General features: G+C 31.3%; 2 protein-coding genes across 2 annotated transcripts; both read left to right on the top strand.

Annotated features, from left to right (window-relative positions):
• The first annotated feature begins 6064 nt into the window (after positions 1-6064).
• Positions 6065-8482, top strand: LOC123218186 (F-box protein At2g17690-like). Its single transcript, XM_044639467.1, has 2 exons — positions 6065-7358; positions 7873-8482. The coding sequence occupies exon 1, from the start codon at positions 6135-6137 to the stop codon at positions 7287-7289; it is 1155 nt and encodes a 384-aa protein (XP_044495402.1). The 5' UTR covers positions 6065-6134; the 3' UTR covers positions 7290-7358; positions 7873-8482.
• A 798-nt stretch (positions 8483-9280) lies between these two features.
• LOC123218187 (UDP-glycosyltransferase 43-like) lies at positions 9281-11108 on the top strand. Its single transcript, XM_044639468.1, has one exon. The coding sequence runs from the start codon at positions 9477-9479 to the stop codon at positions 10938-10940; it is 1464 nt and encodes a 487-aa protein (XP_044495403.1). The 5' UTR covers positions 9281-9476; the 3' UTR covers positions 10941-11108.
• Positions 11109-15233: the final 4125 nt, after the last annotated feature.

The following is a 15233-nucleotide window of genomic DNA, read 5'->3' on the forward strand; positions in this document are numbered from 1 at the left end:
AATGTTTACAGATTTTTGTGAGTTTTTCTCTTAGTTAGTAAATATGATAACAGAAAAAAAAAATAATACCTAAATTATATAGGTATAATATGACAAATAACAAAAAATACGTTTGTAAAAAAGTCTTTAAAATTTGCATACGAGAAAAGTATGGAACATGTATATGCAAGTTTAACACGATACATCATTAATAATATATTTCTAAAAATATGGTAATATTATAATAATTTTAGTACTTTTTACAAGTTTTTTATTGAAAATCAATATAACAAGACCAAAGGACTATTCCCCCCCCCCCCCCCCCCCCCCCCTTCAAGGATTGCTATTTTTCCAAGTATCCCCTTTTAACTTTGAAAATCTCAAATATCCACCTATGAACAGTTAAATTTAACGAAACTCTAACTCCTTAAAATTTTATATCTTCCCACCCCCCCTAAACTTTTAAAATTAAATTTTTTCACTAACCTAAGTTTTAAAAAAATGAAAATTTCCCTTAAGGTTGGGTTTTCAGATCTTTGACGCCAAATCTGGCGTCGTTGCCAGTCATTTATCCCTCTCAAAACTTTCTCTCCCTCCACGTCGAACGAGGCTTGAAAGACGACGAGAGACGAAGAGCTTCGTCTTCCTCGACGAAGCTTTTAGTCTTTTAGAAGAAAATCGACGTCGAACGGACATCCAAATGGGTGGAAAGATACCGTCAGAGGGAGAGGAAGCTTCATGAGGGATAGACGGTCGGCAATGTTGCCGAATTTCGTGTCGAAGACTTGGAAACGAAACCCTAGGGGGATACTGTCATTTTTGAAAACTTCAGTTAGAGGAAAACTTTTAGTTTTCAAAGTTTAGGGGAGGAAAAGGAAATTGTATTTTAGTTTATTTTTAATATTATAGATAAAATGATAATTTTATTCTTGCTATCGTTAAATTTAACTGTTCATAAGTGAATATTTGAGATTTTCAAAGTTAAAGGGGGGATACTTGAGAAAACAATAATCCTTGGGTGGGAAATAGTCCTTTGGTCATATAACAACTCAAATGTAAAGTATTTAATTAATAATTAAACCTAATATAATATAATACATAATCAAAATTTTTTATACAATTAGTAACGTTCTAGTTTGTTGGGAAAATCAAATAAATTAATTAGCTTGAATTTCAAACTTTAGATCAAAGTAAATTTTTGTAAAGGTTACAAGGGAGAAAAACGTAAAATTAGGACTTAGAATTAAAAAAGAAATGTTTTTGAGTTTTTTCAAATGAAAGTGGTATTTTTGTAAATAATTAAAATGTAAGAGACAATTTTATATTTTAAATTTAATCAAAAATTCAAAAATACTGTAAACGTAAAATATAATGTATAATTAACGTTTAATATAAAAATAACATAAAAAACACGTTTAATATATTTTAAGTTTAAAAATTATTATAAATATATTTAATATATAAATAATATAAAAATACAAATAATATGTGTATTTACTCACTAGGGTTTTTAGGCACCCTCGTACAATTACTAAAGCCCTTTAGTTTTTACAAAGTGTAGTTCCCTTTGGTTTTACAACAACTCCGCACGGTCCTAGTATTTTGGTCACACATACCAACATATCCCCTTAAGCTAAATTTCCAGTGATTTTGCTGCTTTGAGTTCATCCTTGAGGATCAATTCTCTTGGCAGATTTCTCCAAAATGGATTCAAAACATGTCGTCCTTCTTGATGCTTTGATGTAGATTTCTGCAATGATTATTATTCAACCTTAAAAAGAAAATTCAGTCTCTGCTTATTTTCTTACTTCCATTTCTTCTTCTCTCTTTTCCTTTCTTCCTTTCTTTTCTTTTTTTCCTCTTTTCTCTCTCTCTCTCTCTCCTTTTTGTCTTCCTTCTTTGCTTTCTTTTTTTTTATTATTATTATTATCCTTTTTCTTTTGATTTTTCTTTGTTTTTTTCTTTTCCTTTCTTTCTTTTTTTTTCTTTTTTTTAAACACATGATTTATAGAAATATTAAAAGCTTACAAATAAAAAATTTAAATTTAAATTTAAAGTTTCAGTTATTTTCTTTTTCTTTTTTTATTTATTTTCCTTCTTCCTTTCTTTTCTCTCTTTTTTTAATTATTTCACTTTTTCCCTTTTTTTCTTTTCCATCTATTTTCTTTTCTGCTTTTCTTTCATTCCTTTATTTATTTATCTATTTTCTTTCCTCTTTTTCCTTTGTTTTCTTTTGTTTTCTTTATTTCTTGCTTTTTTTTCCTTTTGTCACATTTCCTTTTCCTTTTAGAAGTGTTTATATGTTGATTTTCCTCAAAAAATAAAGACAACATTACAAGAATGTGACTTGAGAATACTTTGAACAAAGTAGCATAAACACAAAGACTTTAACAAGAAAACCAAAGTAGCTGATGACTTAGTGACAGGTAATTCGAGTCAAATGAAAAAACAAGTAAACTGAATAAAGTTAACCAGAAATTTTGTGTCACATCATAAACAACATCATTTCCTCCTTTCTTGTTATTTTTCCATTTTTCTCGCCAGATTTGCCTCTGTGATGTATCTTCACTCCCTTTTTTTCATTGTCATTACTCTCCCTTTCTTGTTAAATTTTTTTCCATGTCTCTCATTGTAGAAGGTAAAGGAGTCATGAATGAGTAAAAGAGTGGAAGTCAGTATGGGTAAAATGAACTGAAGGCTGGAAGTAGTGCCCAATTTCAAGAAGGTGAGGATAGGTGCAGGACAAAAAGGGAGGAGGCAAGGCAACACGGTTAGGAAGAGCTAGGAAGCCACAGGAAGACAAAACAGGACCATGTAAACACACCAAAAAAAAAAAAGGCTGAAATTGATACAACAGATGGTGAAAACACACTTGCAGACTTAGTAAGTCTAATTTGTTGGCCGAAAAAAAGTAGTAATGTAGTTTGAGAAAACACAGTAAAAAAAATCTTTAGAGAAGACAGTCCCCATGAACTAATAAGAGCAGAAGAATGCATAAGAGCAAGAAAAGAATGATAGAGATATGAGAATTGAGACCCAACCAAAACATGCAGATGACATAAAAAAGAATCAACTTGGTGACTTAGATGACAATACAAATGCGGTATAGAAGCAATCAGAATAGTAGATTTTTCACAGAAATTCTTATATTTATGTGTTTGAGTATTTATGCATCTTACTGTTTGTGTTACTTTGTGTTTCATAGTGGATTCTGAGAAATTTTCTCCTCCTTGAACTAAGGTTTAAGTTTCTTTGTTGACAACATTCTAGCAAATTTTGTAACAAAATTGAAAAATTAGTTGAAAATGGATTATTTAAAAAATTATTAGATATAAATTATTATTATTATTTGGTAATAATTGGTAAAAAAATTTATAGTTATAAATAATTATTGTGTTTAGTTATAGATAATAAAAAACTAGTAGTAAAAATATTTTTATCTTAAAAAATAATAAATAAAGATATAATTTTAATAAAAAGAATGTTGCCTTGATAAGTGGTAATAGAATACCATTTACTACTAAAATCATACTAAAAAATACTATATTAATATAGGGATGGATATATATCAAATGAGTCTCAAATTTGTAACTCGAATTTATGATTTATTGATAAAATAATATTATTTAACTCAATAACACGTAAAATTATGTTATTTTAACAATTGATTAACATGAATCAAATTGAGTCACGGGTCAAGCATAAACTAGGCCTGACCATGGTTCATGAACCGACGATTTGGGTTTAGAACCGCCGGTTCACAGTTAAAAAAAATAAGAATCCTGAACCGGAATCGTTATAGGACGGTTCGTAATCAGTTTGAAACTGACGATTCCGATTCATGACCTCAGTTCAAAACCGACATTAAACTGTTAGTTCTGATTTATGACCCGGTTTATTTTTTTAATTAATAATTATAATAATTAAGAATAAAAAAATTTAAAAAAAAACTTAGACTTAATTTTTCAATTAAGCTTTTTACATATCCTCTTGAGATTTTGGAAGAATCAAAGTCTACGTAATTCTATTTACTATTTTTTATAATTAATTTTATTTATCATCTATTATTATTATTATTTCATTATTTTTTTATAATTAATTATATAATTTATTTTATTCATTATCAAAAAATAGTAAATAGAACTACGTAAACTTTGATTCTTCTAAATCTCAAGAGGAATAATTAACTATGAAATTGTATAATAGAAAAATAATAATAATTAAATTATAGAAATTAAAATTAGAATTGATAAAAATAAAGAGAGTATTAAATTTGAGAGAATTTGATTAAAGGATTGAGAGAATTTGATTAAAGGATTGAGAGAATATTAAAAATGGAAATGATGAGAAATGAGAGAGTTGAAAGATTGAATAATATTTATCAAAAATTTTATATTAAAGAATTTAAAAAAAAAGTCAAACAGTAGCCATGTTTTAAACATTTGCAGGGGACTGTTTTAAAGCAAATGTTTAAAACATTTGCATTTGCCGGTTCATGTAAATTTTTTTAAATTTAAAAAATAAAAAAACCGGTTTATGAATTTTTTGAACCGGTGGTTCATAAACCGGCTATGAACCGATGGTTCTACGGTTTAAAAATATTAAAACCAAAATCAAACCGTCAAAATCTGGTTTTGATTTTGGTTTAGACCGGTTCCGATTTTGACCGGGCCAGTTTCAATCTAATTCATGGGTCAAACCAGCACATGGCCAAGACTACATAAACCAAATTAAATCATCCCCCAACTTATGAATTAGATGTCTGAACTGAACTCTCTTAAACTCAAGTTCAATTCAGTTTTAGAAACGAATCGACTCTTTCAATTCAAGTTTGTCCTAGCTAAATTCAAATCGAATCGAATTGAATTGAATTGAGTTGACTTTCAAAACTGAACTAACTCGATTTGAATCCAACTTTAATAAAATTGTTATTTCCAGTTTAATTGTTAATACTTGTATAATTGTATTTAGATTATAATTGTTTGGTAAAAGTTAGTAAAAAAAATTATAATTATAAATAATTATTGTATTTAGTTAGAGGTAATAAAAAATAATAGTATATTATAAGTGTATTTAAGTATAATTATTCTAAAATATTTTTTATATTATTTGTTATATAAATTAAAAATAAAGTTATTTTTATCTTAAAAAATAATAAATAAGAATATAATTTTAATAAAAAGAAGATAACCTTGATAAGTGGTAATAGAATACCACTCACTACTAAAATCATACTAAAAAATATTGTATTAATATAGGGGTGGATACAAATCAAATGAGTCTAAATACCTTTTGGCTGGAGTTCTGATCAAATAAAAAATAGTTTAACTTAAATTTAATGAACTAAAAATTATAGATAGCTCAAGTTCGACACAATGCATAGGTTCAAAGTTAATGGCTCGAAAATTGTGACTTGGATTTTTGTCTCAGATTTGTGGCTCGAAATTACAATTTATTGATAAAATAATATTATTTTACTCAATAATACGTAAAATGACATTATTTTAACAATTCATTAACATGAATCAAATCGAGTCACGGGTCACGCATAAACCAAATTAAATCATCCCCCAACTTATGAGTTAGACGTCTGAACCTAACTCTCTTAAATTCAAGTTCAACTCAGTTTTAGAATCAGATCAACTCTCTCAATTCAAGTTTGGCTAAATAAATTCAAATCGAATCTAATTGAGCTGAGTTGACTTTCAAGACTGAACCAACTCGATTTGCATTTAACTCTAATAAAATTTTTATTTCTAGTTTAATTGTTAATACTTGTGTAATTGTATTTAGATTATAACAAATTTTCCTAAATGTTTACAAAATTAAAAGGATAATTCTGTTAAGATAATTCTGAGACAGACTACCTTAGATAAGACAATTCCCAGTGAACTTTCCGGGAAAATATCTCTGAACTTTTCCCACCTTAGATAATTCAATTTCAGGATTTTAGTCAACTTGGTCGGTTTGGTCGGCTTGTACCATCCTGTAAAATTTCCTATGAATCTGTCAAAAATGTCGGCTTGAACCAGCCTGTAAAGTCAAAAGCCACTTCCATTTCAATATATAAATAATCTTCTTGTCTCTTCTTCGTCCTCATGCTCTTTGTCATATAAAAATCCGCCATGGGAACAATTACCAAATAGTAGCCAGCCATGGTGGTAACCGCCACTCCCGATTGGACCAGTCTCCCCGAACACCTCCTCGCCTCAATAGCAAAACGCCTCCACAGTCGAATCGACCTCCTCCGTTTTCGCGCCGTTTGTCGGTTGTTTCGGTGCATAATTCCTCCTGTTCCAAAAGTCCTGTTTCCCTTCTCAATTTTAACCTCCACTGACTTCCTCAGGGGCCCGAATCCTCTCGGTAATGACCTCTTTTACCCCACCGAATCCACCGTCTACGCCATCAAGCCCTTTGACGACGAAACGTCTCAAACATGGTTGATCAAAGTGGATGAGACAAAACCAGGTAGACTCCAGATAAAGGATCCGCTTTCAGGATATCCTTATAATAACTTGTCCTGGAAGTTACCTAAGTCTATGAACTTGTTGGATTATCGAGTCAAGGAAATTAGTAAATCATATAGACTTGTATCTACCGGTTTCTTTGTAGCCAAGTACCCTTACAAGGTATATCCAAAGAGTTTTTCTGTCTCCGCAAAAATGATTTTTACTTCGCATCTTGATGAGACTGATGATGAGTTTGCGGTTATCGCAAAATTCGGAAGAAAAAACCTGAGCATGTGGAGAAATTTCGACAAGAAGTGGACTAATGTAGAAATGTACCTCGAGTCATCTGAGTATATCTTGGATATCATTTACCATACTCACAAGTTCTATGTTTTGATCTCCAGGGGTTTTACTATAAGCCTGGATTCAAAATCCATGACTATTAATGAAGTTCCAAGCCCGCCCGAGGACTCAAATTCACAGTTGATAAGCCTGCTACGCTTGGTGGAGTCGTGTAAGGATTTGCTCCTGATTGGTAAGTACAGGGATTCCGGAGAAACTAAGGATCATTTTAAGGTTTTTAAGCTTAATGAAGAGAGATGTGAGTGGCTTCCGGAATTGGAGTTAGAAGATAGAGCGTTGGTTATGGATCGAGATGGTTCGTATTCTCTTTCGGCAAAAGAGTTCTCAGGATGCAGAGGGAACAGTATTTATTTCCTGGATGATTACAGTAGCCCAAAATATGGTCATCCTGGGGAAGGCGTCAGGATTTTTGACTTACAGGATGGAAGTGTTGGGGAACTCTCAAAATTTCCGGGAAATTCTCACCTTTTCTGGCCTCCACCAACTTGGCTGAAGTAGGATTCCTCTTAAGGCTGGATCCCAATCGCACTAGTTTTCCTCAATGTTCAGAACGAATTTGAGTTAAAGGTTCATTTGATTTAAATTCAACTCAAATTCTTTTTCAGTGATTCAATTTCTCCTATCAACGGCATTATTTATTTCGTCGGAGACATTATTTATTTCCGCAATAACACTACTCATTCTACCAACAGCCTGTTTAAATTTCAGTTGAAACAAATAATGTAATTAGCAAGCAAATTTGTGTTATCTTAAGTCAGTTAAACTAGTAAACTTCCCGTCTTTCTAGGTCAGATCGCTCAGCCGGCAAGCATTTATTCTGGTTTAATCGCGGCGGTTGTTATAGAGAGTTTTGGCCATCTTGCACCTCCGTGAAGACCAAAGCCACTTCATTATTCTATAATTAACCTATTTTCTCTTTTTTTTCTTGTTTGATCTGTTATTCTTTGCGAAGGCAACACAGATGACAATGAAAGGCTATTTATTATAATTTTTAAGTATATTAAATATATCTTTATTCATAATTTTTCCTTTGTCAAGTCCTTTATTTGATATTAACAAAATCGAAATTAAATTTATGCAGAATATCACCCTGGATGTATGCTTTTGGATTTTTCAGTCGAATCACGTTGAAGATTGCTTATCTATCATACTTTGTCTCTTTCTATGCTTTCACCCAAGTCTATTCAATTTTGGTGTTCTTATCAGTAGTGTAAAAGACCATTCTAGATAAGAGTCCTCCAAGTCTCCAAGTAAACGTCCCAAGAGAGTGCATTCCAAGTAAACGTTCCTGGAAGCAAAGTCCTGACTTGAATGAATTACCCACGTTAGAAACTTCAATTCAAGGAGTTTAGTCAAATTAGTCGGCTTGCTAGAGCCAAAAAAGAAATTCCCCAGCCGATGAAGTGAAAAACGTGTTTTAAAAACAAAAACCGAACCAGGCGATTGGATCAAGAATATTGACCGAAACGTCAGGTTAATCCAATCAAACCTTTGTGTTAATGTATGTTCCAAACAATTGCCATCACAAGGCTGCTATCAAATTTTGCATCCGGTGAACTCAACTCGGGTTATATCAAATATGGAGTATGCGGGTGGAAACAAGTTAAGTTACCCAGGACTTAATTCTTATTGATTGAGTTGTACCTAATTCATTTATTATAGAATTGAATTTAAACACACAATCTTAAGCATATTGTTAATCTACTTGGGTAGATCATATATTGACTCAAATAAAATAACAAGGCCAAAGGATTATTTTCCGTCAATGTTTTGATGTGTTTTCAAAATCATATTTATAAAATTTAAAAAATTTAAAGTCTCATCCATAAATCAATGGAAATTAAATTTTTTTTTCAAAAGCAATAGTGAAATCATTATTTTAGTAATAATATTAAAAAAATATAAAATTCATTACATTTTCTCTTTAAATTTTAAAAATTAATAATTTCACTCTACCTAAATTTTTCTAACTTTCAAAAGTTACATTTCTCCTCCCCCTAAACTAATGATTTTTTCTTCTTCACTCTGACCACCACCTCTGCCACCTACAACCTCCCTTCTCCATCCTAAAATGTTGGCTGACACCTCTCTTCTCCGTCTCCAATGAAGAGATCTAAAGAGGAGAGTTCTTTATGTCTCATCATGGGCTCACCAATGTTTTAAGATAGAGAGGGAAGATTGTTGATGCTGGAGATAGTGCTCAAAAGAGTAAAGGAAAAAAAATTTTAGGTTTGAAAGAGAAATTATGACTTTTCAAAGTTAAAAAATTTCAGACAGTAATAAATTATTAGTTTTTAAAACTTAAAAAAAAAACTATAATTAATTTTATATTTTTTTAATATTATTAGTAAATATCTAATAAAAATTCTTAACAATGATAAACTATAAGTGTGATTGTAGGGATACATCAAAACTTGCGTGGCAATAAATCCTTTGGCCAAATATCAAATAGATCTTTCAAAGTTCGAACCATCCAATTCAACTCCTAAAATGGATGTACCCTTAGGCCCGGTTGCCTGACGGTGGATTAAATTCCATAATTATAAATAACCGAGTCAAATTAGTTTTAAATGTCAGTTTTGCCCCCACAAGCATCAATTCTTGTCAACCAAGCAATCACAGATCCATCCATTTCATTCTTCTATTAATCAGCCACTAATCACTTCACTCAAATCGAATTCAGCCATGGATAGATTCCACGTTTTCCTCATCTGCAATCCAGAAATCGGCAATCTCACCCCCCTCGTTCAGTTCGCCCATCTTCTAACAAACCGCGACACTCGATTCTCCGCCACCGTTCTGATCATCACCGTCAAAGAACGCCACATAGTCAACTCATACGTTAAATCAAAGGCCAACTCCGCCCTTCAACATGATCGCATCACCTTCCTCTACCTCCCTACTGTAGACCCTCCCTCACCCGATCAGTACCACGGCACTCTGGGTTACCTTTCCGTCTTCATCGAGAAACACAAACCCCACGTGAGAAATGTGATTCTCGATCTCATGGAAGCAGGTTCAGTCAGAGTTGTTGGGTTGTTTATTGACTTGTTTTGTACGTCCATGATTGAGGTGGCTCGCCAGCTCGGCGTTCCTTGCTATCTTTACTTCGCTTGTCCGGCGAGCTTTCTGGGGTTCATGTTGAATTATCCAACTCTAGACGCGGAGCTGGCTACTGAGTTAGTGGACTCGGGTACTGAGTTTTTTGTGCCCCGAGACTCGTTGACTGAGTTCATGATACCGAGTTTTACCAACCCGGTGCCTCATTTTGTGTTGCCTTCAACCGTGTTGAGAAGAGGAGAAGGGCAAGATGGGTATTTATGGTATTTACATCACGCACGAAAATATAAGGAAGTCAAGGGCATTATCGTAAATACATCTCAAGAACTTGAGCCGTTTGCAATCGGGTCAGTTTCCGGTAGTGGGACACCACCGGTTTATCCAATTGGGCCGATTCTTGACCTTGTTGGGTCGGTTCAATTGCATCCGGACCGGACTCATCAAGAGGATATCATGAAATGGCTTGATAATCAACCTATATCATCGGTTGTGTTCTTGTGCTTCGGGAGCATGGGAAGTCTTGATGAACCCCAATTGAAAGAGATTGCAATCGGACTAGAACAGGCGGGGTTTCGATTTTTATGGTCAATCCGTAAACCGTCCAAGGGCAAAATAGACCTTCCAGATGAATACACGAACATCCAAGAGGTATTACCCGATGGGTTTTTAACTCGGACGGCTAGGATTGGATTAGTATGTGGTTGGGTTCCACAAGTGACAGTTTTGGCCCATCAAGCGATCGGAGGGTTCGTATCGCATTGCGGGTGGAATTCAGTATTGGAGAGTTTATGGTACGGCGTTCCAATAGCCACGTGGCCACTCTATGCGGAGCAACAAATGAATGCATTTGAGTTGGTGAAGGAATTGGGATTAGCGGTGGAGATTAGATTGGATACCAGAACAGACAGTACCGATCTGGTGTTGGCGGAGGAATTCAAGAGATCGTTGCGACGCTTGATGGACGGTGGTGATGAGGTGAGGCGAAAGGTCAAAGAGATGAAAGAGACGATTAGGATGGCTGTGATGGAGAACGGATCATCATATAATTCATTAGGATCGTTGATTGATGAATTAATGGGCCATAAATAACAGTTGAAGGATAGGCCCAATTAATCAACTAGATTTTTACGTGATGAAATGGGCTTTCTTTGGACCCAATAGATAGCTCTTAAGACATTGTTTGTTCACTCCTAAAGTTCAATGTATAAACTAATCCAATTTGAAAGTAATAAATAAAGTAGCAAGCCTTTGGTACAATTCCAGCTGTTCGAATTTTAATTTAAGCTCAAAATCAAACAATTCGAGTTTGAACTAAGAATTAAACTCGTTTTTATGAAATCAGTTGAGTTCAAATTGATACTATAAGTTAACTCAAATCAAATCCAAAATAAAATTGTCTTCAACAATCAACTTGTTAATATTAAATTAAATTTTGTTCAAATGCAATATGAAACGAATTTAACCTTAGTTAACTAATAAATTTTTACCACCATGAAGTGTCTTAAAGTGATTGGGGTTATTAAGGGATGCACAATCTTGTACTTGGATACTTTGTTGGTGGAGAGAAGTGTACAAAAAAAAAAAAAGAATTGTTTAAGAGATTTAAAAGGAAAAAGTATTGTATGCTAGTCCTGGCCATTAACCGGTTTGGCCCGTAAATCGAATCGAAATTGATCCAATCAAAATCAGAACAGGAACGATCAAAATCAGAATCGATATAAACCAGAATTAAAACCGAATTTTGACAGTTTGGTTTCGGTTTTAATATTTTTAAATCGTAGAACCGTTAATTCATAGCCAGTTCATTAACCAACTATTCAAAAAATTCATAAACCGTTTTTTTATTTTTTAAATTTAAATAATTTATCATTGATTACCCTTGTTATAGTCAAATGAAAAAGTAAATTATTGGCTCAACCATCTTTGTTTCAGTCATATAATATATCCACTTATAATTTATTTATCATACACTATAATCATTGCTCTTATGAAATTATTTTTGTTGTCACGAAACATAATGTTTATCTGCGTTTCTAGACAATTAATTCAGACTTAGAAGAAACTTCTCATGGGAAATCTAGGGAAGAAGAAACTTCTCATAGGAAATTAAGGAAATGGCTGAAGTCATCACCGCCAATATAATGGAGTCTCCAAGTTGAACTGAAACGAAGCCAACAAAAAGCAACAAGTTCCATTAACATGGGACGAGCCAAACCAAAGAAATGAACAGGGGGAAATACCGAGAAACTTAACAAAGAAAGCAGGAGGAAGGAGACAAGAGGTAAAAAATAAAAAGCATGCAAAAAGAAGAGAGAAGTAATAAGAGGTTGCTTGAAGGAAGAAGCAAATTTCCAAATCCAGGTGAGTATACTTTTTGCTATATATGGAGATTTCTTGAAGGAGGAAATGAATTTCCAAATTTGAACACCTTAACTTTTTTCTAATTTGCAATGTTTCTGAAAGACAGAGACAATGATGGATGATATGTTGATGATAATACTAGAAGAAGAGATTGACAAGAACAAGACAAGAGTGATAGTTGGGAGTGACAGCTGACTCTGACTAAGATTTTGCTTCCCTTAACCAAACCAAACAAAAGCCAAGAGAGTTAGATACAGGGAATATTATTAATTACTCAGACAAAAGAGAAAGTTGAAGTTCAAGTCTGTCAGATTGAGAGAGATTATGAATAATAATAATTTATATATGAAGAAGAAGAAGAAGAGAGAGAGAGAGAGAGAGAGAGAGGAGTGAAGATTGAAGAAGAAGGAAGGTGCACAAAAACATGGAGGCATTTTCTGAGAATGGATTGGACGTATGAAGATCTGACAAAATGTTTACTGTCACTACACAACACTACAGTGTGAGATATGATGTCTCGAAACCCTAGCTACTTCATTCATCTCTGCCTGACGCCTCTATCATATCGGCCCCAAATTAGCCATGGTAAATTTTCAAATTATTTCCCTAATAGATAGTTTGCACGGTAAAGGTGAAGTACCGAAGAAAAGGGTATGAAATAAAGAATAGAAAATTTATTGACGTGTTACTGCTAAAATATTATTGCCAAATTTTTAACTAATTTAATATAATAATTATAAAAAAAAATAAAGTAGAGAGTCAAAACAATAGGGATCTAATGAAATTATCTAAAAAAATCACATATTCCTTCCTATTGTTCCTCGAATTTATTGTTAAAATTCAGAGAAAATCTTGAGTCTTCCACAGATTCAACGCTAATAATCTTCTTCAGAATTTTTTGATATTTTTTGTGTTTTTTGGTGACAAAAATAACAAAAAAGTTAATACATCATTTATACTATTATTTAAATTATTTTATTATTAAGATTTTAAACGTTGAATATTTAGAGTTTTGATTTCGAATAATACATAAAATGTATTATTTCTTGTTTATTTTGATTAAATTATTTTAGAGTTATTGTATTATAAGATATGTATATTTACTAAAAATTAGTGATAAAATTTTTATTAAAACTTTTTGGTACAATAATTATAAAGATAGTGACAAAATTTTCGTCTGTTTAATTGATCTAGTTGTTTCAGATCTAATTAAGTTAAAAAATAACTTTTAACTAAGACAAAATTAGGGGTTTGTTACCTTAAATAAGTAAAAAAATTAATATATATTATGACTCTCGTAATTTTTTTAATATTATTTAATATTAAAAACATTTCTTAAAACTTAATAATTATAACCAAAATACAATCCCTGTTTTACTCTATTGAAATCATAATATGATGACAACACTCTCAAATTCTATGATATCTCATTTTATCTGTATAAGTTATATAATAACTATGAGCTCCGATAGAATAAATTCTAATGTGTGGAAAGGCTAAAAGATGACATATTGAGCATTCCTATGCATTCATATCATAGCATCATGCACTATATTATTGTTGCTTCGCCCAAGTTGTCAATTAGTAATATCTCTAAAACCCTAGCTCTTAATTTATCGATCAAAGCACGTTAAAAATAAATTATTGTTTCTCTACCTTCTCGCACTAAATTTCTCGTTCATTTAATTCACTTCCCATTAGTGCTAATCACATCATTAACAATTAAATTTAATCAAAACTTAAATTTAAACTTGAATAATTTAAATTTAATCTAACCCTAATTGTGCGCAAGAAGTTGAGTACATATAAACATAGAACAATAGACATTATTTTGTATTTATTCAAGATGTAGAAATAAAAATTTATATAAAGGTTTTCTATATTTTAAAGAAATTCTATCATACATTCGTTTGATTCGAAAGGGTAAAAAATTATTTCGTTAATCTATATTTTATTTTTAATATTATCTCTTTTTTATTTATTAAGTAATAAAGAATTATTAGATGGCATAACAAGTAATCTAAAATAATTTAATTATCACAATCTCTTTAAATATGAATATATTCAAATCATAATCTTAATTTAATTTCATCCTTAATTAATAAATTTAGTTAATGTTTAAAGACACTTAAATAAAATAAAATCATAATATTTTTTATTATAATTAATTAAATATAATAATTATTTATAAAAGCTAATTTATATAAAAAAAATATTATTAAAATATTGGCACAATACAAAATTGAAGGTACCCTAGCTCTCTGCATGACAGAATCTAAAGAATGATAAAACATCTCACCTGGCTTCTGCAAAATCATCTGGAACTATAAAATTGACACTTCAATTAAGTTGAATCCATTATTCACAATTTGACAAAAGTTTTTTTCTGACTACACAAATATGATTACAATGCTTCCAGAGGTTGACTGTTCACTGTTCAACTCATGACATCAACTATTGTTATTATTATTTATTTGTAATTAACTACACACAACATCAATGGTCCTCAAGTTCATCAAAATTCTTTTGGAAACAAAGTTGAAATTCAAGGCCATTTTGGAGGGTCACATGACATAGCAACTATGTTAATATATATATTATTTATTTATATATCATATGTTATGAGTATTATCCAAGGTGAGTCGTACCTCAATTTATATTTCAAAATTAAAATTTTAGTTTAATGATTCTATTCAAGCTTCATTTTGACATAAAATTTGTAAATTCTGTCGATGATACATCACTTTACATATATATAAAATTAAATTTAAATTGAGTTTGTTCGATCTTGTACTTCGTTTGAATGAATTTAAAATAAGCTCAATACAAATGAGTTTAAGCTTGAGTATAAAATTTTAATATTATTGAACTTAAATTTTAAAGGTGTTTGCTCGGTAAACTTGTAAATTTAAAAAAATAAATATAAAATAACATTTTAAATAAGATATATTAAAATAATATTGTTTTAGTATCTAACCGAATTTAAAATTTAATTCAACCACAAATTCACAAGCTCAAATT

The sequence above is a fragment of the Mangifera indica genome, chromosome 6, assembly GCF_011075055.1.
Source record: "Mangifera indica cultivar Alphonso chromosome 6, CATAS_Mindica_2.1, whole genome shotgun sequence".
In the NCBI taxonomy this organism is placed as follows: Eukaryota; Viridiplantae; Streptophyta; class Magnoliopsida; order Sapindales; family Anacardiaceae; genus Mangifera; species Mangifera indica.

Excerpts from the sequence above, each read along its gene's own strand:
- LOC123218186 (XM_044639467.1), top strand. The coding sequence starts at position 6,135 with ATGGTGGTAACCGCCACTCCCGATTGGACCAGTCTCCCCGAACACCTC.
- LOC123218187 (XM_044639468.1), top strand. The coding sequence starts at position 9,477 with ATGGATAGATTCCACGTTTTCCTCATCTGCAATCCAGAAATCGGCAAT.